General features: G+C 35.3%; 1 protein-coding gene across 1 annotated transcript; it reads left to right on the top strand.

Annotated features, from left to right (window-relative positions):
- Nucleotides 1-4,307: 4,307 nt before the first annotated feature.
- Nucleotides 4,308-22,203, top strand: LOC145582316 (putative plastid-lipid-associated protein 13, chloroplastic). The gene is made up of 7 exons (XM_081639321.1): nt 4,308-4,770; nt 14,812-14,933; nt 15,014-15,091; nt 15,213-15,309; nt 18,396-18,612; nt 20,373-20,425; nt 21,788-22,203. Exons 1-7 carry the CDS (start codon nt 4,495-4,497, stop codon nt 21,881-21,883), a joined length of 939 nt encoding a protein of 312 aa, XP_081495447.1. The 5' UTR covers nt 4,308-4,494; the 3' UTR covers nt 21,884-22,203.
- Nucleotides 22,204-22,719: the final 516 nt, after the last annotated feature.

The following is a 22,719-nucleotide window of genomic DNA, read 5'->3' on the forward strand; positions in this document are numbered from 1 at the left end:
TATTCAAGTAGGGTATATTGAAGAATTTGAAAGGAAAAAAAAAAAAAACATTAAAGGGTTCTTATAAGGAGGAGGGAGAGAGAGAGAGAAATATTAAGAAATACTTTAATTCAATTAAAAAAAAAAAAATTAAGTCCAGCAAAAATAAATTTCAATTTAGTAAAAATAATTTTGGTTTAACAAAAATAAAGTAAGGTAAACAGAGCTCAAGTCTTTAAGTTTTTTTTTTTTTTTTTAATTATTTTTTTTATTGATAAAGTTCATTTAAAGAAACTTTTAGGTAAAAATATATATTTGTTTTTGTTTTTATATTAATAATTTTTTAAAAAAAATTTACAGAACATTTGAAAGTTCAATATTTTCAGTTTTTTTTGGAAATTTTTCAACTATGTAAAATGTTATTTCCAAAATTTTAATAATTATAGACATTACACTACCTTCGTTTTCCTAAGTGCTACTCAGTTATTGTAGCTACGCACTATTAAAACTCGATATAAACATTCCTCTCTCTCCTCTCCCCTCCTTCCTCTATCCAAAACCCTAGCCTCCATTGTTGAATTTTGAAGAGGCTTCCATCGGTTTTAACCGGTGGAAAGCCCCAATTCTGGTTTCTTTAAAGTTTTTTTTTTTTTTTTTTAGGTTTATAATAATGCTTCTTCCTTTTAGAAGGAACTTTTCTCCCTCGAAAGAAAGGGTTTCCGATCTCCTTCGAAAGACAAGGGTTTTTCGACCTCCTTCGAAAGACAAGGTTTATCTCCACTTTTCGGGGGATAAATTTCTTAATTTTGAATCCATGATATTAGATCTAATGGATTGTCGTGAAATTATTTCGTTGGTGAAAAAGTTATCAAGTTTTCGAATACAGACAGATTAATCAGAAGGAAACATCCTCACGACTACAAAGGATCGTTAGACTGTCTCTCCAACAAGGCTGTATTTCCAGCGATATAAGCGGGAGATGCTCCACAGTGCAAGATCTACTCGACGATCGTAGTTTTTATGAAGGAAAATTTTATTTGATTCAATATCTTATGTATTTGTTAACGTCGAATCTCTATTGTAGATGCCGTATGACTTTTAATTAACGGAATTTTCACCAAATGCCCCTGAGTTATTTTTTTTATTCACCAGATACCCATAAAAATTTTCAAATTCACCATATACAATTAAGTTTCACACAAATGTCACGAAATGTCCTTAATGACTAACGACGGTTAACTCCGTTAGTCATTAAGGCTAAATTTGCCACGTGGCAGCATCTGATAGGTTATTTTTTTAATTATATAAATAATTATTTTAAAAAAAATAAAAACACCTAGCCCAACCAGCCACCTTTTGCCAACTACCAAACCCCAACCCAGCCACCTCCCCAAAACCGCCGGCCTGCCCAGCCTCCCTACCACGCTGACGCTGCACCTCCCCCTAACCCCGTGACGGTACCACACCTCCCCGACAAACCACCTGACCCAAAAATCAGGCAACCACCCCCGATTCCAAACCACTTAAGCCGGAAACCACCCCCGATTCCAAACCCTAGATTCGCAACCAACTACCTTGAAACCCCTTCTCCGGCAGCCAGGTTCCACCCCCACGTTTCCGCCGCTCACCTTAACCAAAAACCACCACCCCTAAACACTAAAACCCCAAATCGAAACCTTAAAAATCAAATCTAGGGTTTCGATTTTGTTTTTTTTTTATTATTTTATTTTGGGGTTCGGCGTGGTGGTTCAGGGGATGGATACAATTGGGGGGAGGTGCGATTTGGGTTCGCTGGCATGGGGATGTGAATTCGGACACCGACGGTGGGGAGAGGAGGGGTTTTCGAGGAAGAGATGAAGGGGCTTTTAAAATTGAGGAGTGGGTGGTTTAGGTCGGGTTTAGGGTGGCGGTGTGGGATGGTTTGTGTCGGGTTTGGGGTGGCGCCGACGCTGGGGTTTTGACGGAAACCGCGCCGGCGGGTGGTGGCTGGGGCTGGGCTGTGGTTGTGGTTATGGTGGGTGGGTTATTTTTTTTATTTTTTGATAATTAATTAAATTATTATTTTAAAATTTAAATTATATAAATAACAACCAATCGATCATAGGTTGCCACGTGGCAAATTTAGCCTTAATGACTAATGGAGTTAACGTCCGTTAGTCATTTGGGTATTTTGTAACATTTTTGTTAAACTTAGGGGCATACGGTGAATTTGAAAATTTTCATGGGTATATGGTGAATAAAAAAATAACTCAGGGGCGTTTGGTGAAATTTCCGTTTAATTAATGAAATATTTTTGCTATTCAAAAAAAAAAAGTTATTGTAGCTACGCAAGCTAAGAAAAAGTGAAAATAAAAGAGGACCATGCATGTGAGTACTTTTGTTTTAAAGAGAAGGGAAACAGAGAGTATGAGTTTAATTATATATAATTAGGCTCCACAAAGTAAGGTTGTATATGAAAAAAAAAACGAATAAAAGGTTGTCGTAATAGAAATAACAATACGCTTTCTGTGTGGCTGGCCACCAACTGAAACACACCAGAACGCTGACCAGGTAACTTCTAACTGACTGAATAAACCCTGATTGAGTAACACCTAACCAACCGAGTAATCCCTAACCAACCGATTAACCCCAATTGAGTAAACCCTAACTGACCGAGTAACCCTTGATCCAGGGGCGGAGCCAGGGGGCTGGCGTAGGTCTGGCCCAATCACTGGTATTCATTTCTTATTAACTGGCCCCCATAAGAAAATCGATATAGAACAATAAGTTATGGATATTAGTAAGCAAGCAAACATATAGCTCAGTGGTTGGAGCAACTATACCAAGGCCCATCAAGTATGCACGCAGGTCACATGTTCGAGCATTGTTACTTGCAAACTTCATTTTACTCCCTTCATTTTTTTCCCTTCAACCTAATCTATAAGTGTTAAAGCTTATAAGTTTTCCCAAACATTTTTATTTCAATTTTAATTTATTCTTTTCCCTATATTTCTAATTAAATGAATTGCTTAAAATACAATTTTATTAAAATTTTAATTTGCCACACTTGTAAAAGTCAAATTAAATCCAACTTATAATAGTGTTAAAACAAATTTTTATAATGAGAAAAATTTATAAAATACAAAACTATTTTACTTAACATACTACCTATATATATAGGTCTCGGCCCCCTTAAACTTTATTTTCTGGCTTCGCCCCTACCTTGATCTAGTAACCTCTGACCAATTGAGTAAGTTTTGATTGAGTAACCCTGGCTACACGGGGTGGCTAGCCACATATGAAACTGTAAAAAATCCAAAATTTGACTTTCCTAGCTTCACCCCTACCTTGATCAAGTAACCTCTGACCGATTGAGTAACTTTTGATTGAGTAACCCGCTACACCGGGTGGCCAACCACATATGAAACTGTAAAAAATCCAAAATTTTCCAACAAAATATGTTTATAATTTCATTAATTGTCAATAAGAAAATTACTTATCTTTAATCTTTATTTAATTATTAGCGCGACTCACGTGATGCGTGCGTCATATCTAACCATATCCGGGAAGTTTTTTCGATTTTTTAGCATTTTTTTTATAATTTTAGTTGCTTGTAGCATTAATGAGGGAAGATATATAAACACAAAATTTTAGGGGTATAAATCTTCACATAATATTTTTAAGATTTCAAAAAAGAAAAAAAAAACAATTAGCATTTATGAGGGAAAATATGTAAATATACAGTATAGGGACATAATCATCTCAACACTATTCATAAAAGTGTAGCCACACTTTTAAAAAGGTTAAGGGCATGTTCACTTCACTTTAATTTCAGTTCAGTTCAGTTCAATTCAGCTCCTAATTTCCTTCTCTCATAAAATATTCTTTTCAGCTTTATTTAGTTTAGTTCAGTTCCAATCAGTTCAGTTCAGCTTAGTTCAGTAAATGTGAACAAGCCCTAAATACATAAACAAACCTTTTTAGGGGTATAACCGTGTCAACAATATTAATAAGAGTTTACTCATATTTGCCTTCAATAATGTTAAGAATATTAATAAGAGTTTACTCATATTTGCCTTCATTTTTTTAAAAAATACTTTTAAGAATAATATGCGGACATATATACCATTAGAAATATTTGTTTACATATTTTTTCATTAATGTTACCAACAACTAAATTTAAACCGAAAGAGTTCACCCTAATCTAATTGTCGACACACGTATCACATGCTTATTAGGCAAGTTTATTACTAATCTAACATTTGGCTAGAACAACTCCGATAATTGATGGGCAGACAATGGTCTAACCGTCTAAGAGGCGTCCAAGCCTCATCTTACACAAATTAAATGTGACAAACAAATTGACAGCAGCAAACAAACCAAGAGAAGAAAAAATCTCAAATTCTCTCTCCAAAAAAACTAACGGCTTTTTCTCTTCAATTCACCAAACTTCCATCTTCTTCAATTACAATTATTACTAATTTTTTGCAATTCAATTCAACCACATTCTTCATTTCTCTTCCACAGAAAATTTTCATGGCTGCTTCTTCTTCATTGCAAGCTCCGATTCTCACCTTCAATGGCTTCCGAAATTGCGACGCTTCTTCCTCTCGTCCTTACTGTCTACTTTCTCTCTCCTCTTTTCGGGGAAGTAGTGGGAGGAATTTCAATTGGAGTCGTCTGAAGCAGAAGAAGGTTGAAAATTGTGGGAATGTTTGTCGGGCGATGGTTCAGCAGACTGTGCAAGGTCCTTCTGCTGCTTATGCTAGAGAAATGGAACGGCTTTCTGCTAAGGAATCGCTCTTACTTGCTGTGAGTTTATCTTGTTTTTCGTACTGTTTCCAATTATTGACCTAATATTCAATTTGGATTCAATATATTGTTGTTGATTTTTTGAATTTCTTGCTGAAATTAGTAAATAATTTATGTCGGTTTATGATTTTTATAAAATGTATTTAGGTTTCATAACACAGTTGGGAAGTTGAGTATGATGTTGTGGATCAAGGGTGTACTTGGTTTATCTATTTTGTAACTCTTGTAAGCCACTAATGTTCTTCTCACCAAGGAAATGAGGAATGAAAGAAAGTGCAAAAATGGATTATTTTTTGTTTTATAGAAAGTAGTGTGTGAAAATAAGTGTGTCAAACAAGGGAATAAATCATCCACTCCCTCCGTCTCTCTAATATTGCCTCATTGGAATATGATTACTGTATTCTAAGTTTTGGTTGGATGGAATTGATGAGTTAGAAAATTGGTAGAACCGGAAGTAGTGTATGTGAGAGTGGAGCTGTGGAGAACTGGAGACAAATCAAAAATGGGAGGAACTATAATGAACAGCCCTAAATGGAAAGTGGGAAGAACTTTGAGGAATGGAGGGGCTAGGGTCTTGAAAAATAGTTAGTTGAATACATTGGATTATTTTTGAGCAATGAATCAATGATTGAGTAAGAGTGCCCTAAATGTGCTTGCTGGCTTACTGCCTTGCTAGGTAATGGCCTCAAATGAATAATGGAAACACTAGTGCTCTTTTCTTTTGTGTGATTAAATTGGGGAAATAAATTTATCAACAGTGACAAAAGAACAATCAAATAACGATACACAATGCTATTATGCTGAAAGCTCCCTTTAGTGATGACTGGAAAAAAAAAAATGAGACCTAGTTTACCAGATTTCTCAATGGTCTAAATTTTTTTCTCTGAAGAATCAGGGGCCGGGGCTTACAATAATTGAATAACATAACTCTAGATATCCACGTACGGTAATTGGATGTGAGAATAATACTCTCACAGTCTCATTAGTAAAGTCAATATGTGTACTTTGTAGTCTTAGTTAAACATTCATAACCTATAGATTAGGTGTCTCAGTAAGAGGGTTACCAGAGTTTATTATTGTATTAATTTTTTCTTTTCATTTTTATTACTTGCACAACTTGGGATCACTTAGAGTGGTTTTAAGAACTTCATGTCCTCTAGCCTGCTTGTTCTACAGTTTATTGCAGGGTTTTATCCCTTTTTAATAATCACTGGCTCAGACCATAGCATTGTTCTTAATTTGGATAAAGCAAATTTTTACAGCCTAATTGTGAGATTTAAGCTGGAGTTATATGCTTGATTACAAGTAGGCGGTTTTATGCCTTATGTAGAATCCTTTTCATCACAAGTGAAAACATTGTGAAGAAAGGCTCGTCTACATGCATTATGAATTTTATGTACAAGATCAAATTTCATATTGTTTATGCTTTTGATGTCCTGAGACATTTCCTCTTCGAGAAGGAGCACTATGAACTATGCAAGGGATCTTAAGGTATCACGGTGGGACGTAAGAAATTTGCCTATGCTAGATGGTAGCCTAAATGTAGGTCTAGTTGGAGCCAGGGATGTAGGCTCCTCACTTTCTCATTTGTTGGGAAGTGGTATCTTGGTAGTCCGGGTAGAAATGTGCTGCTTTGTCATTGCAACAAAGGAAGTGTGCAAACAAAGGTTGTTGGGAACTCGGGTTAAAAGTTCTACTTTGAACAATTGAACGTTTAGGAATATAAAGATTAGGCTGTGGTTTTGAATTGAGGATTCTTAAAAACCTAAATTTGAATTTTGATAATAGAACAATGGAAGTGTGCACACAAATGCACAAGCTATCGGGATTAAGGTTCTACTTTAAATTTTGTGGAGTATTGAAGATTAGCTGATTAGGTCATGGCAGTGAATTGAGGATTGTAAGATTCTAAAAAAGATTTCACAAGGCAGTCATAATAAAGTTATGCTAGGATTTTTAAACATAATGTTTGAAAACTTGAATTCCAAATGTTCCCAAAGCTTGTATCGTGATTTACTGATTGAGTAGTATGCATGCCTATTAAACTTGATGTCCAAATATTATAGGGATGTCTTATATTATAATGACCCTAGGAATAATATTACCTCCTTTCTATTTAGAATGATCTCTTTAACTTCTAAACTATTCACATAATCTACTTTGACTATTTTTGATGATTTATTCTTAAGAATAACATAGTTATGTGGGATCTTGTGAGATTTGTCTTAATGTATTGTACTAATATCAACTTTTTATAATTTTTCCTTATTGATAATTAAATATATTAATGATTAAAGTAATGTATTGAAAAGTGTGACTTATTAAAATAGGGCATCTAGAAGAGAATTAGAGAAAGGTAATTTGGATCATTTTAATGTTAATATCGTAGGATTCTTTGACCCTACTCTACTTTCAAATTGTGATAATAACTTATCTAGTTTCTAGTTTAAGTAAAATTTTATACTTTTTAAAGTTGTGGCTAATTATGAATGTGATAGTAAAGCTATGCTTTAGGGAGCTAAAATCCTAACAAATAAAAGCAAGCTCAAAAATAAATAATGACCAAATCATCTCCAACACAACTCAACTCCACCAAATATTCACCAAACATCCAATTATATCAACAATTCCCAACACTTACAACTTCACTCATAAAAATATAATACTGTAGAGATAGAGTGAATAAACAAACTTTGAATCCTTCAACTTGATTTTTTTTGAACTTACTTTTTTTTCTTTTGAACGACCTTCACTTAGAACATTTGAACATTAAACAATTTTTTCCTTTTTGCTCTTCCTTTTTTTTTTTTTTCCTTTTTTTCTTGAACTTCTCTATTTTTTCATCATGCTTTATTTTTCAAGAAAAATCAACTTTCATCTCATCAAAAATAAACCAAAACCAAGAACAAAATAACTTCTCAAAACCACCCAAATTGTGCAATAAATAAGCACACTACAAACGCCCTCACCTCTCTCACTAATAGCTCCCCCAAGCCAAACTTGATACTAGTAACCAATGGGGCAAAATCGGCTTGTAATGTGGCTAAACAACAATAAAAAGTCAAGACTAAAATATGGGTAGCAAAAAGGGAACAAATGCATCTAATATCATCAGAAGGCTATTTAAAAGAACAAATGTCTTCGTCCTCTACAATGTGCATAATATGAGTCATACAAACATTACTCAAAGTTCTAAACCAATACTCAAATTCATTGACATACCAGGAACTAATACACAATTCTTAACCAAATCAACTAGTCAAGCACCAAATCCACAAATAGTTGGGCAAAATTGACTCATATTAGAGCATTTAAGCAATCAAACATCAAATCATAGCTAATCTATCCACAATACTCACCATCATATACCAAGAATTAAAACAATTTTCATGTAAGGGGCCCAGGGAAGCATGATTTATTATTCATTGGTTCGTATTTTTGTATTTTTGTATTTTTTAAAAGCAATAAATCTAACCTAAAAAGCAATAAAACTATACTAAATACACCAAAAATCAAAAAGAGAGAGAAGAATAAGATACCTTATTCCAAAAATCTCCCCCAAGCCAAAATCAGACAATATCCTCATTGATTCGGAAATTAGCCTCAGCATGGCTAATCATCACCATCCTCCTCCATCGTCCCAAATCCATCATCGCTACTAAGAAGAACTTCCACCAAAATAGTTAGGGTTTACATTACCCCTATCCCCCCATAAAGGAAAGTCTTGACCATAGCTAACAAACATGGTTCGAAAATGCGGTTTCGGTCGCGATCGCGGAAACAGTTGCGGTATTTCGGTAACGGAACTGATGCGTTGATCGCAGATTGTATCGCGGTTGTCACGCTTGGATTTTATATTTTAGTTTTATGTGTTTTATAATGATTTTTCTCATATTTTTTGAAAATTTTATATGCTTAATTTCTTATTTCTCCATAGTTTTATTACTATGGAGTACTTTCAGTAACTACACTAATTTAATACGAGTACTGTAACTCTTTTAGATTAATTTAAAGATTAAATTCCTATTCTATATTTCTATGTGCTAGAAATTAAAAGTGGGAAGGGTCACATGGGAAAAAATTAAAAAAAGGGAAGAGTGTGCTTATGTGCTGGTGGGGTCAGGTTTACCTTCTAAAGAACAACAAAAGATAAGACCCTTCGAGGTGTCACACACTCTGACTCATTATTTTACAAAAACAAAAAGAAAAAGACTTTTACTTTTGAACTGAAAAGGGTCGACTTTAATGCAGTAGTTGATAGCCCTCGCCTAAAAAGAGGTAAGGGCTTAAATTTTGAGAGTGTTTTGTTCAGGGTTAAAATCGTTCAAACCAGCCAAATTTCTGCTCAAACGGCCGATGCGGCCGAAATTCTATTCAAAACGGCCGATGCGGCCGAAATTGCTGGTTGTCAAAAAACAGCGTGTCTTACGGGCAAATCTCGGTTCGGTAATCTTCAAATCCGCTACAAAACGGGCGATACGCGACGTTTCGGACACATTTTCGAACCATGCTAACAAATGAGGAGTAGTCAGTGTAAATGCCACGAGAGGTAGGATCCACGTATCCCTGGGGTGGTGGCTGGTACCAATCAAGGTAGATTGCATCATTAGGTATAGCACCTCGACGAGCTTAATTGTCGTACATGGGAAAAAGTGCCCTACCCTGGTTTCTCTCGACATATCCCACCCTCGCAGCCAACTAGCTTCCTAATGTCACCCACCTGTGCCCTAAGCTCTCCTCCCGAGTTTCCTCTATCCGACCAATAGCCTCACCTATACTCTGTAGGTCCCAAATGGTCTCGGAGTCTGGCCTAGGCCGATGTGGGGGTGGCTGAGAGACATGTGGTGGCGGCACATGTATCTCGGGCTGTGGTTGTGCACGTGGCTGGGGCTGTGCACATGGTTGGGCCGGTGCACGGGCAAGCAAAATGTCATGTGTAAAAATCTTGCCAGGAGGGAAGACGGTCAAAGTTAGGGAGAGGGAATACGGGTACGTAATCCTTTCCTACCCTCAAATGCCACTCTAAGACTTGGTGGTGGTTTGGTTTAACCCATTGCAAGAATTGGAAGTATGACAAGTTCATAAGAGTGTCCCCCCCACAGTTAGTCAACCTCTCATATCTTGACTCGCTAAACCCCGCCTTCTTGATCGCTATTCTAGTAATTAGGCCGCCAAAATGAACAGGGGTCTTGACATTGTTACTATAACCATTGGCGTGCCTACTTAAATGGGTAATGATGTATCTAGCAATGTTCAATTTTCCATACTCATACACATAGTGTCCTAGAATAGTTAGCTTATGAGTTTGAGTGTTATGGGGTTCGTGACGAGCTAGAAAACAAATCCTGGAAAATCTTTGGAAGATTTTTGGGACGGGGTGGTGAAAAGGGAGTACACTGGCATGTTGTGAATTTGGGCAAGGTTTGCCCGTCAAAGCAAGATAAATGTCATTAGATTTGTATTCTTCATGCCATTGGGTGGGGGGAAGGGGATCAAGTTCAAGCAAATTAGCAAATTCAACATAGGTTAAATTAACATTTCTATTATTCAACCTAAAATGTAAATTAGGGCCATTATTTGATTGAACCACATTTAAAGAGGATAGAAATTCACATATTATTTCTGTATAAGTGGGATAGTGCATATCAACAAATTTTCGCATGCCAATATCATTCATGAAACGCCTAACATGCTCATAAAAACCTAAAGATTGTAAGGTGTTTCAGAACCACCAAGAAGGGTGTACCTCCCGTTCGTAGAGTTTGATGAGCCGTTCACTTTGTTGCGAGGTTGTAATCTTGATTGTTGGCCACTCGGCTAGTTGTAAAGCCGGATCAACTGGTGTACTCGAGCCCGAACTTTGTCCCCCTTAGGTTCTTGGCCTTTTTGAAAACATCTTGAATTGGGTCTACAAAGTTTTGTTTTAAAAATAAACTAAATTAGTGTAGAAATGTAGAGGATGAAGAGAAGAAGAAGAATATGTAAAATTTTTTGATTTTGTATGAGAGATAGAAGAGAGATCTTAGAGAAAAGTTAGAGAAAATAAGGTTTTTAGAGAGAGAAAGTATGGTGGAAAGAGAAATAAAGAAGAAAGAAAGAAGGAAAGAGAAAAAAGAAGGGGGGTGATACGCGTGCCCGGTGGGGCGGACTCTCGTCCGATCGGGCGATTTGACGCTGATGAGTTTGTTAAGGCTCGCGCCTGGTCGGGCAAAATGCATACCCAATTCCTTGCTTCCTCTCACGCCTGGTCGGCGGATTCTAGCTCTCTCAGGTGATTTAAAGCCAAAATTCTTCTTTTTTCTCGCGTCCGGTCGGGCGCGTCTCGCCTGATCGAGCGATTTTGCCTTGTATACGGGGCATTCTCGCACCCAGTCGAGCGAAACTTCACCTGGTCAGGCGAATTCGACGTCTCCAAATCTTGCTCTCGCGCCCGGTTAGGCAGGAGTCTGCCCGATCAGGCGCGCATATCACCCCCCGACTTTCTTTCTTTCTTCTTCTTTCTCTTTCCTTCTTCTTTCTTTCTTCTGTATTTCTCTTTCCACCATACTTTCTCTCTCTAAAAATCTTATTTTCTCTAACTTATCTCTAAGATCTCTCTTCCATCTCTTATCCTAAATCAATTTTTTTTACATATTCTTCTTCCTCTCTTCATCCTCTACATTTCTACACTAATTTTGTTTATTTTTAAAACAAAAATTTGTAGACTTAATACAAGATATTTTCAAAGAGGGTAAGAACACAAGGGGGACGGAGTTCGGGCTCGAGTGCACCAGTTGATCCGGCTTTATAACTAGTCGAGTGGCCAACAACCTCGCAACAACGTGACCGACTCATGAACCTCTACGAACGGGAGTTACACCCTTCTCAGTGAGACACCTTACTATCTTTAGATCTTTATAAGCATGTTAGGCGTTTCATAAATGATATTGGCATGCGAAAATTTGTTGATATGCACTATCCCACTTATAGAGAAATAATATGTGAATTTCTATCCTCTTTGAATGAGGTTCAATCAAATAATGGTCCTAATTTGCATTTTAGGTTGAATAATAGAAAAGTTAATATAATCTATGTTGAATTTGCTAATTTGTTTGAACTTGATCTCCTCCCCCCCCAAATGGCATGAAGAATATAAATATAATGACATTTATCTTGCTTTGACGGGCAGACCTTGCCCAAATTCACAACATGCCAGTGCACTCCCTTTTCACCAATCCGTCCAAAAAATCTTCCAAAGATTTTCCTGGACTTGTTTTTAAGCTCGTCACAAACCTCATAACACTCAAACTAATGAGCTAGCTATTCTAGGACACTATATGTATGGGTATGGAAAATTGAACATTGCTAAATACATCATTATTCATTTAAGTAGGCACGCCAATGGCCGTAGTAACAATGTCAAGACCCTTGTTCATTTTGGCGGCCTAATCACTAGGATAGCGATTAAGAAGGCAGGGTTTAGCGAGTCTTTTTTAGGGGAATTAAACTTAGGAGAATAATTAAATTAAAGCAAATTAAACTAGGGAGAAATCAATAAATCAAAGCCTAGGGTATAGGTTCACCAATAAATAATATTCCAGGGTAAAGCACAATAATCAATCATCAATGCATCAATTTATCAGATCATAAAGGGCTTTTACTACGTATTACAATCACAGAATTAATTTACTGGTATTAAATTGTATCTCTTGAATCTTGACTTAACCATTTATTAATTATCTGCCTATTGAAACTAAGCCTAAACATCAATTCTCATCTCTCGAATCTCAAATTAATATTGCATAACTCATATAATTAAATCTGGCCAAATCTAATTGTATAGCATTAAATCAATCAATAGGAAATTAATCAAGCATTGACAATCAACAACAATAAATTACCCCTTCATATTATTTATGGATCCCCACAAACCCTAGAAATAAAACTACTCACACATATTTAAATCTAAACTAAGCAAAGCAAATAAACAAGACATGATTAATCAAAGCAATTAAATTACTGAAAATAAAAGGGAAAGAAATCGTTACCAAAATAAACGGAAATAATGAATTGCATAAACCAAAAGTGTTGAGAAAACAAGAGTTATAATCCAAAGCTTAAAACTAAAAATATGGAATTTAACTAATGAAGACATCCTAATAACTCTCTTAACAAAGCGTATTTATATAAAAGCCGAAAATCGTAAGACTAATCGAAGTGAAAAAGTCGCTAATCACCACTCAGAAACACGCGTCCGGTCGGGCGTCATCTCCCCCAGTGGGGCCCGCCTTTTTGTTGGGAGAACCTTTGCTCGCGCTCGGCGGGGCGCGCCTTAGGGCGAGGGCAAAGGCCTTCTTCAATTGGGCTAGTTTCTTGGCCTAATCTGAAATTTTCTCCTTGGGTCTTTATGACTCGGTCCAATGCCTTGAACTCTTCTTCTTCAGAGCCCTTAATCACCGGTTTGATTACTCCAACTCGGTCTTGGGCTTCAGAAGATGGTCATATGAACGCGCTCCTACTCCAATGCTCGTAGTGGCTCAATTCAGTCCGGGAAAATGCTCCAAATCTGCAATTTCCTATAAAACAATACCAAATCTACGAAGACACTAGAAAACGCATATTAGTAATCAAAGTGAATTCGTAGAGCCAAAAATACTCCAAAATATGATCAAGGGACGGGGGTAAAACACTTTATAATATGGACATATCAGTAAGATCATTTGTTGATAGGAATGTAAAAATTGTAAAATCCTAGAACCATTTCAAAATCTTAATGCTCCAAGTATTAATAGTTTGAGCGTAATTAAAAGATTGTGTAAATGTTGAAATCTTTAATAGGGATTGAGATTGGTGGCTCTATCAAGATCACATATAAGATTCCAAGGTTTTTGTTGTATTTAAAATACCCTTGGTAGCAAATAACTACTATTGTTGAAAATTTTCTATAATAGGAGATATATTGGCTAAGTTGTATGATAATTAGAGTGTGATTCATCTTGCATTTCATTCTTAATCTACCACATTAGTGAGTGATACCATTGGATCGAAGTTTTGATGGACTTCAATTTGTTACACTTTTGAGAAAATCAACATTGCTGTCATGGATTAGAATCATTGATCTTATATATGGAGAAGTTCATTGATTTTTGAAAGAAAGTGGCTATGGAGGTGCCCCCTTTGTTGGAAGAGGAAGAATTTTTTGGGTGGGAAGGGATCCCATCACCAAGCTATACTAAGAATACAAAAAAAAAAAAAAAAGGATGAATAAGACTAATGTATGAATTTCGATGATTACTCAGCTTCCTTATACCTTCCAGATTCATTATAATCTTGCTAAGGTGAAGAAAAAGAGGTAGTTACTCTCATGTATAAAATTTGCTATGGTAATTAAGAGGCAGAGTTTCACGATAAGTAATTCTCGCTCTATTCTACTTTGAACGTGTTAGTTTGAGCTTTAAGGTAAGAAGTTACTATAAACCTCAAAAAGTTTTCAAAATAAGATTTTTTGATGGAGTGCTTGTGAATATTACCAAACGAGGGTATCAACTCTGATTATTCTTTTCTAATCTGTAATCTTCTTCTTTTTCTTCTGCTTGAACGCCTTAATCCCATAAGTGGGGTCGGTTACGTAAACCAACATGAGGACTTCCCAGTAGGTCACCCATCTTAGTACTATACTCAATCATTGTGGCTCATGTCAAGCGATGTGACAAAGTTTTACATTGGCTGTCACTTGCCTACCGTAACCCTCCTCTTTTATCCAAGCTTGGGACTGGTAATGGGAAACCCATACCCATTGACGGAGTTTTCTACTCTGTAATGGTTACAATAAATGTTTTTATCTCATTTGGCCTCAAGTATAATCAACAACAGAAGGACCTTTTATTTGGACTGCTAGATATTGCAATGCATGTAAATTACAAGCTTGTTGCCAGTTTAATTTAGTTTGCCATTCATTTTACTGATAGTTTCCAACTTTGCCCCAATTGATCTCCTGCCATCTGTTCATTATAAATATGACATTTGTGTATTCTAATAGTTTGTCATATGATGTTTATGCAGCTTAAAGATGCTGGAGGTTTTGAGGCTTTATTCACAGGAAGGGTCACAGAGATGCAGCGAATAGATGTCATGGAGAGGGTAACTGCTCTTGAGCGTCTGAATCCAACACCTCGACCCACAACGTAGGTGGTAAATGTACTGGATTTAATTACCAATCTTTTATCAGGAGCAAAAAATTTATTCGTCTTATTCAGCTTTCCAGGTCTCCCTATTTAGAAGGAAGATGGAAGTTTGAGTGGCTTGGGTCTGGCACTCCAGCTGTTGCTCAATTCTTTTTGGAGTATGCATTTTCTGTTTTGCTCACCTTTCCTGTATTTCAGTTTTACCAATTTGAAAACTGATTATGGTGATGCACAAGAAGTGCTTGCATGGACTTAATAAAGACTAATTTATCTTCTCAGGAGATTTCCTACCACATTGGCAAACCTCTCTAAAATGGATGTATTGTTAAAGGATAGTTATTCAAAGGTCACAGCAAATTTGAGACTACTTAACTCGGTAATGCCTTCTTAAGGACTTTGCTCTATCTCTATGCGTTTCAATATAAAATTACTACTTTTTGTTTCACAATGGTCTTAACATTAACAATTTGCACAAATATGGACAATATGGTGTAAGGAAAGGAAAGAGCGAGAGAGAGTAAGAAAAATGTGAATAAAGTAAGGTAACATGAGTGGAAGGTATAAGTGTTATGGGTAAGACAGTAAAAGGGGTGTGCCGAAAATAGAATAAAGCAACATGTTAGAGACCGTTTTGGAATGGACTAAAGTTGAATATGTAAATCATTATGAAATGAAGGTAGTATAATAGTGTTTGTACTTCTGTGTTAAACTGTTAATAATATCGTTTATTCATGCGTTGACGTTTGTTCTATCCCGTTGACTACTACAACCTCTCACTATGGCTTGCTTTCATGTAATTTGAATATTTTTGAAAAAATTCTCTCATTCTAGATTTGAAACTCGGAGCTGAATATTACTATTCTCACTTTATCTTAATTTTTCATAACTAACGTTCAAATTTCTTAATGTAGCTACTAGAATATTTTCACTTAGAAAACATAATTATTCCCATGTCCTCTGGCCTCTACTTTGACTTTTTATATGTGGTTACACTAAGATTTGATGTCCTCCTTACAAATAATGCTTTATTTACCACCTTTAGCTGTACTATAATGCCATAGGATGATGTGGCAACTCCCGTTTGTTTTATAAAAAACCCCTGTGCTTGTTCAATAAATGACATGACAATGACTTATAAGCAACATATTGATTGCCCAGTAACAAGTTTATCAGTTGGAAAAGTTGCGATTGCTTGAAAGGTGCGGGCTTAATGTTTTGATGTTTTCATTGGGGGTAAGGGTATTGCAGTAAAAGTATGGATTGGCCTTTATCCATCAGCTTCAGTGGGTGGACTCTTTCACTCTAGAAATGCTGCGTCTTTAGAAGTGTTAGCCACTGGATAATATATAAGTATTTAAATTTATCTGTAGATTGTAAAACTGCTGAAGTTAGTATCTATTGGAAATGTGATGTATAGCTAGTACTTGTGCTTCAGCATTTGATATTCCCAGAAATCGGAAATCTTAACAGTTGTTTTGGGAACTTTGACATGCTCATCGCTAGCTGTCCAAGTTGTGGTGACGCCTTTATTCAACACTGCACTCTTTGTTGTTGCAAGATCTCCAATAACTTAGGCCACTATCACCAATGAATTACGGAAATGGCAGGGACTTGAGTTTTCTCATTTTCCCAGGAAAATTTCCAATTCGGTTCTTAGGGTATGGAGATGTTTTTTGCCATATGGGAATTCATAAAATGCGATTTGAGTCGCATGCCTCAATTTCCAGCTTTTAAAACAAAAAAAAAAAAAGGAAGTTCTTGTTAAAACTCAATTTCCAGCTTTTAAAACAACAAATAAGAAAGTTCTTGTTAGATACTTTTAACTAGCCTCTTTTCCGTGATACTGGTAATGAATGATATCCTAGCCGTTTCCCTTAAACTACTCAAACTCTCTCCAACTTCTCCCACTCTACTTTCTCATCTCCCTACAAAGATTCTGTCAATACCATCTGCACAAATCTTTACAGGTCTGCTGCAATTGTTGTGGGACTACTTAGGTTGATTGGTGGGTTGCAGTGGTGCTCAAAATCTTCAGTCTTTCTCTGTTGAGTAGAGATAATTGCTTGATTAAGAAGCAGATGTAGCTTCATTCATCTATTTATTTTTTCTATTAAAAAACTAACTCTAGGTTCGCAAAAGTATAGTGGTAAAGTGGTGATGGCTGCAGGTTTGCTTTAATAATTAAATCTAACTCACAATCCAAGCTACTAGGCAAAATAAATTTGTAAAGTATTTTTGATATAAAGGCAATTTATTTCTCCATCTCAATTTAATCGTCATAGATTGTTGGTTTGCGTAAAGTTTTAAGTGATAGATGGTTGACCAATCTATTATGTTCTAGTAGAAAAGTAATGTGATGAGAGATTAAATGAGAAGCGTGAGACTTACTTTTGACATTGGGAAGAGGAGATAAAATATTAGTGGGTCCGTGGCATAAAAGAAAGTGTGACAATTTGGGACAAACTTAGTAGGGACGCTTGACAATCAAATTGGGACTTTCCATTTGGAATTTTGACACTGTTCATAATTTGATATTCTACTCTCTTCAATCTTTTTTGTACTTTCCATTTGGAATTTTGACACTGTTCATAATTTGATAAAATTTTCTAAATTACTCTCAATATATAAAACATAAAACATAGTCATGCTGAGTCTTGTTTGATCCATCTTAATGAGTAGTTTAAAAATTATTAGTAATAATATATACTTTTTTTTAACCTTTTTTTTTTTTCGGAATAGTTGCTTCAAACATTTCATACAACTTGGGTGTTTTCATGCTACCTAGATGATCACTGTGCCAGCTTTTTGTCTATAATTTGTTAGGAAGGAATTGGAGACTTGTTGAAGTCAATGATTTAGGGACCTCTTTTTATAATTATGATTCTAGAATTTTTTTAAAAAAAAATGTTTATAAATAATGCAGTTCCTACCGTAAAATGAGATTAATGAATTAGTAAGATCTCTCTCTCTCCCCTCGAAAAAACAGGATGAATCCCTGGGAAGGTATCTCTTGTTAACATGCAATGGTTTCTTGGTGCTACTAGTTGTGGAAATATTTAAGTAGATTCAGGGACATATGGCACTGTTACTGTCAGAAGAAATCGTTATGAAATCAAAGTTGCTTGTCAATTACCAGGGAAGGTATCTACTTTTGTAAATGGATCATTGTAGCTATGGCATTGGGCTTGTGTTATTACAGTGCATGGTTAACTAACTTACGTGTTATTACATTCATAAAACTTGGATTACTGTAAGAATGTAGTATAGGTGAATTTTCTCTTCTGGTTGTTTGGATACACTTCTTAGATAAGTTCTACATTAGAGTATTACTTACATTGCTTCAGATTGTATTGTTTGGGACACTTCGAAAAATTACATGTTTTTCAAAGCCAAATTTATATAAAGTGAGTTTTTCCTGCTTTGCCATGTGTAGTATTTTATGTTAGTTCATCCTGGATGCAGGTAGAAAGCAAATTCACCTTATCCTCCAAATTATCTATCGAGGGGCCACTCAGAATGAAAGAAGAATATTTGGAGGGCATCCTTGACTCTCCTACTGTTGTTGAAGAAACTGTCCCTGATCAGCTCAAAGGTCCATTTGGGCAAGCTGTTGGTGCAGTTCAACAACTTCCAGTCCTTGTTAGGGATGCAATTTCTAACGGCATCAGAATTCCATTAAGTAAGTAGATCAATTATCTTTTATTCTTCTGAAATCAAAAGGATATATTTTACTTAATATTTGCAAGTTATCTTAACAATATCTTGTTTGTGACCTTATGAGAACTGTGTTGAATCGGGGATAGGTGGAGGGAACTGTCATTATGATTCAGTTAGGAGTTTCTTGACTCTTGAGCAATGCGAGGGATATTGGTTAGTCTATAATATAGAGGATAGTTAATGAAAGATATCATTGAGTGTTTCATTTAATTATACGTGTATTTGGGAGAGATTCAAGCCTTTCTAAGGCTTTGATTACATATACATTTTCTTTTATTCCCATATTATCAATGAAATCAATCTTCTTCTTCCTTTAATGTCTGCCCAAATTTTTTGTTCATTACTAACTAATACTTCATTGATGCTCCCCCCTGTCCCCAGATAACGAGCCACATTTAAGTACAAAGTCTAAACTGGCCTATGGAAAATAGTAATGTTGCTTATTAATTAAGGGAGAAGCAGAGGATGTTCCCACTTCCCAAAGTTAGAGACTTCACTGTGGCCTCTATACTTGACAGTTTTAAGCGCATGTCAGTATATATATATATATATATATATATATATATATATATATATATATATATATATATATATATACTTCACAGTTAATCATTTTTTTTTTGGTTCTGAACTTTCGAGAACCAAAGCTACCTTTTTAGATATGACTCATATGAGTGGGGATTGAGGAAAGTTAATCTAAAAAAAGGTTGTGCTGTAAATTAATCTACTCTAGTTTGATCATTTCTTTTTGTATTAGTTATATACTTATATTCCTATATCCTAATTGATTATTTTCTGATGATTATTTAATTTCTGTCTGAATCATGAAGGAGATTGTATTCATGCATAGAATCCCATTTGTGAAAATGGAATGCCTACTAAGCATAGACTGATTCAAAGAAAGGCACCAAAGTGAATTATATTAAAGTGATTCTTTGTGTAAGGCTAATCTTTTTCTACTTTACTTTTCTGGTCTTTTCTTGTTATTGGTCAATTCTGTCATAAACTTAGATTATAAAAGGAATATTTATAATACTTCCAATACTCACTATAAAAGAAATTAAAGGTATCTTGGTGTAAATCATTTTTCCTTGAGCTTGAGGGAGCTGAGAGATACACAGAACCTTTTGGTTTTTTTCTAGCTTCTTTCCTTGTAACTAAAATGATTCTGGTTTTCAAAAAAATAAATAAACAAATAAATAAATAAAGGTTCTGGAAAAGTAGGTGTTGGATTTTTTTTCCCCAGATTTTTGGAGCATTTCAAATTGAGGTTCTGGAATTTGGAGATACGAAAAACAATATGTATCTCAGAAAAAATGCATATATTGCTATCATTTGGTCCTTATGGTTGGAGAGGAATGACTGCATGATCATATACATGGACTTTTTTTTTTATTATAGAAAGGCTTGCTGGTTCATCAATGAAATTTGTTTTGTCATTGAGATGTTTCTAGCGGCAAAGGTTTGCTACTCTCATAATAACATTATATTGATTGCAATTTTAATTTCATTTACCCCCCCCCCCCTCTCCCTGTTTATCTTAATGATTTATAGTGACTTATGCTAACCTGGGAATCAAGGTCTCTTGCTGCTGTCTGCTTGGTAGTGAAAACATAGGGGGTTTTGATTAGACGAATATGATCTCCCATTTTTAGAGATGTTTGCATGTAGTGATATACCAATGAGGATTATTTGTTGATTCTGATTTTGTAATTGGTTCAGGTGGAAGCCTCCAGAGAATGTTTATGATCTCATATCTAGATGAAGAGATACTGGTAAGCTCTAAATTTATACTTGATATATATTTATGGTTTGGAACTTTGGTTTGGAACTTTGGATTGTAATGGGATATACGTAGTACTTCAATTCCTCTTTGAATAAAGAATTCTTATTGTGTGCTTGATAACATGGTGATAATATGCCAGGCTATTGATACTTCAGTTAATCATGTTTTACCCATCTGTTGAATTCAATTATTCTCCTTTTTTTTTGGAAAGAAAGATTCAATTATTCTCCTTTGTGATGCTTAAGTGAGGTAAAAAATTTCCATCTTCCAGACAGCCTGATCCACTATATTTTGAGATTCGATCGATACATGATGCATCAGGTATTCAGGTGATACATTTTGGCTTTCTGAACTTACCAAGCCAATATTTTCCAATCACTAAGTACAAGAATAATTGTAGGGAAAGAGCCAATACAATCAATACCCAATAACACGGGCTGATAATTGGCCGATATAAGTTGTATCAACCATGATCCTTTTGGTGACACTTTTTTAATATACGCTTCACAATAGGAATGCATGGCCGTTACTTCTATTGTTATTACAAAACCATGCTTAATTGTTTAGAAATAGTGCTTCCTAAAACGAGCTCTAGTGGTAAAGGCTTCTGTGATGATTGCTTGTCATAACTCATAAGTTCAAGTCTGAACAGGTTTGGCTTTATCATAAGATGATGTGGAAAAGACATTATTGATCATCTTGTGGCATTTAACTTAAACAATGCTCAACAACAGTTGATGTGCATATAAGCTGAAACATACCTCGAGAATAACTCCATATCCTGTTTTGCATGCAAATGGCTCTTGCAAAAATACTTACATGTTTTGCATGATTGTTTTACTGGTGTTCTGTTTGCGTCATCAAATCACTAGAAATTTGTGTGACATAATGGTTTGTATTTCCTTAATTTGATGAAAAAGGAAGATAAAGTGAATGCATGAGAGTATGAGACATCACTGACTATTGCTGTATATGTTATTACTTCATAAAAATAAGATTGTCAGATTTAACCAGGTTGTTAATAAACCCCAATCCTTAAATTCTATCAATATTGGCATTTGGCAAAGGATATGTCCCATGCAATAGCACGGGTACATTCTAGTTAATAAAAATAAAAATGCAACACACTCACTGACTATTGAAAAATCTTTATTTTTTTTGATTTATCAAGTTGCTTTCTGAAGATTCATTAGCTTTGGTTTGGTTGTAGTGGGTGAGAAAGTTTTACTGCATTTTTTACTTAATCAGTTTTAGCTGTGTGTCAGTGTGTTTGAATACTCTTAGCTTTATCAATTTGATGATATATTATGATTGATGGGATCTTTTGTTCCATGATCTGTAATTGATGCAGATTATAAGGGATCCTTTTGGAGCACCTGAAGTTATGACAAGGATGGACTCATCCTCTTATTCAGTGGATGAACCTGCATTGGAGTATGAAAGCTAAGCTAAGATTTCATGTATGTTATGCTGTCATATGCAGTAATTTATTGCGCTATATTTTAGCAGAGCATCATATTACTACTCTCTCCATTTCTTGCTCCCATGTCTTAGAAAAAAAAGGTTGAATTGTTTTCAAATAGAATTATATCTGATGCATGAATATTAGAGGATTGCATGATCAAGCTTCTCCCCTAAATAGTCGAATACAATCAGAGTTTTGTATACTGTATATAATGGGGGATTATGCCAGCAGCAGTTGCATTTTAAGCAATAATGTAACTGAAATTATAATAAGTTTCTTGGCAAGCCTGAATTGTGGTCTTATACTCTTAGCAGTCTTGGATATGTGTGTCCAAGTATCAGATCCAACTACGAAGTCTATTATGAACTGGATTTTGATTTTGGTCTAAAGTTAAGTGCTACTCCGTAGTAATACCCATGTTGGATTGTCAGATCTCAGAAAATTGACACTGACCTTAAAGTGAAGAAGAGTTACCACTGACTTTGGATGATCGGTTTGATTTACATCCAATTGAAAGAAATAAAAATGAAGGATTTTTTTTTTTCGAAAAAAAAAAAGTTGAAACACTGAAAATGGAGCCAAATCAGTGTTTGGTACGGAGTACTATTGTTTCAGAATAGTACCTCCTTTGGTACCAAACACCTTCCGATGGAGTACTAGTATTTTATAGGTTTAAATGTTTAATTAACTTTATAACCCTACTAATCTGATAAAATTACTTTTTTTTTTTTACTCCATCCGTTTCAATAGATCATATGAAATCAATAACATAAAATAAGAAAAGAAGAACATTTGGAATCTAACATTAAAGTCAAAAA

The sequence above is a fragment of the Chenopodium album genome, chromosome 15 (assembly GCF_948465745.1).
Source record: "Chenopodium album chromosome 15, dcCheAlbu1.1, whole genome shotgun sequence".
In the NCBI taxonomy this organism is placed as follows: domain Eukaryota; kingdom Viridiplantae; phylum Streptophyta; class Magnoliopsida; order Caryophyllales; family Amaranthaceae; genus Chenopodium; species Chenopodium album.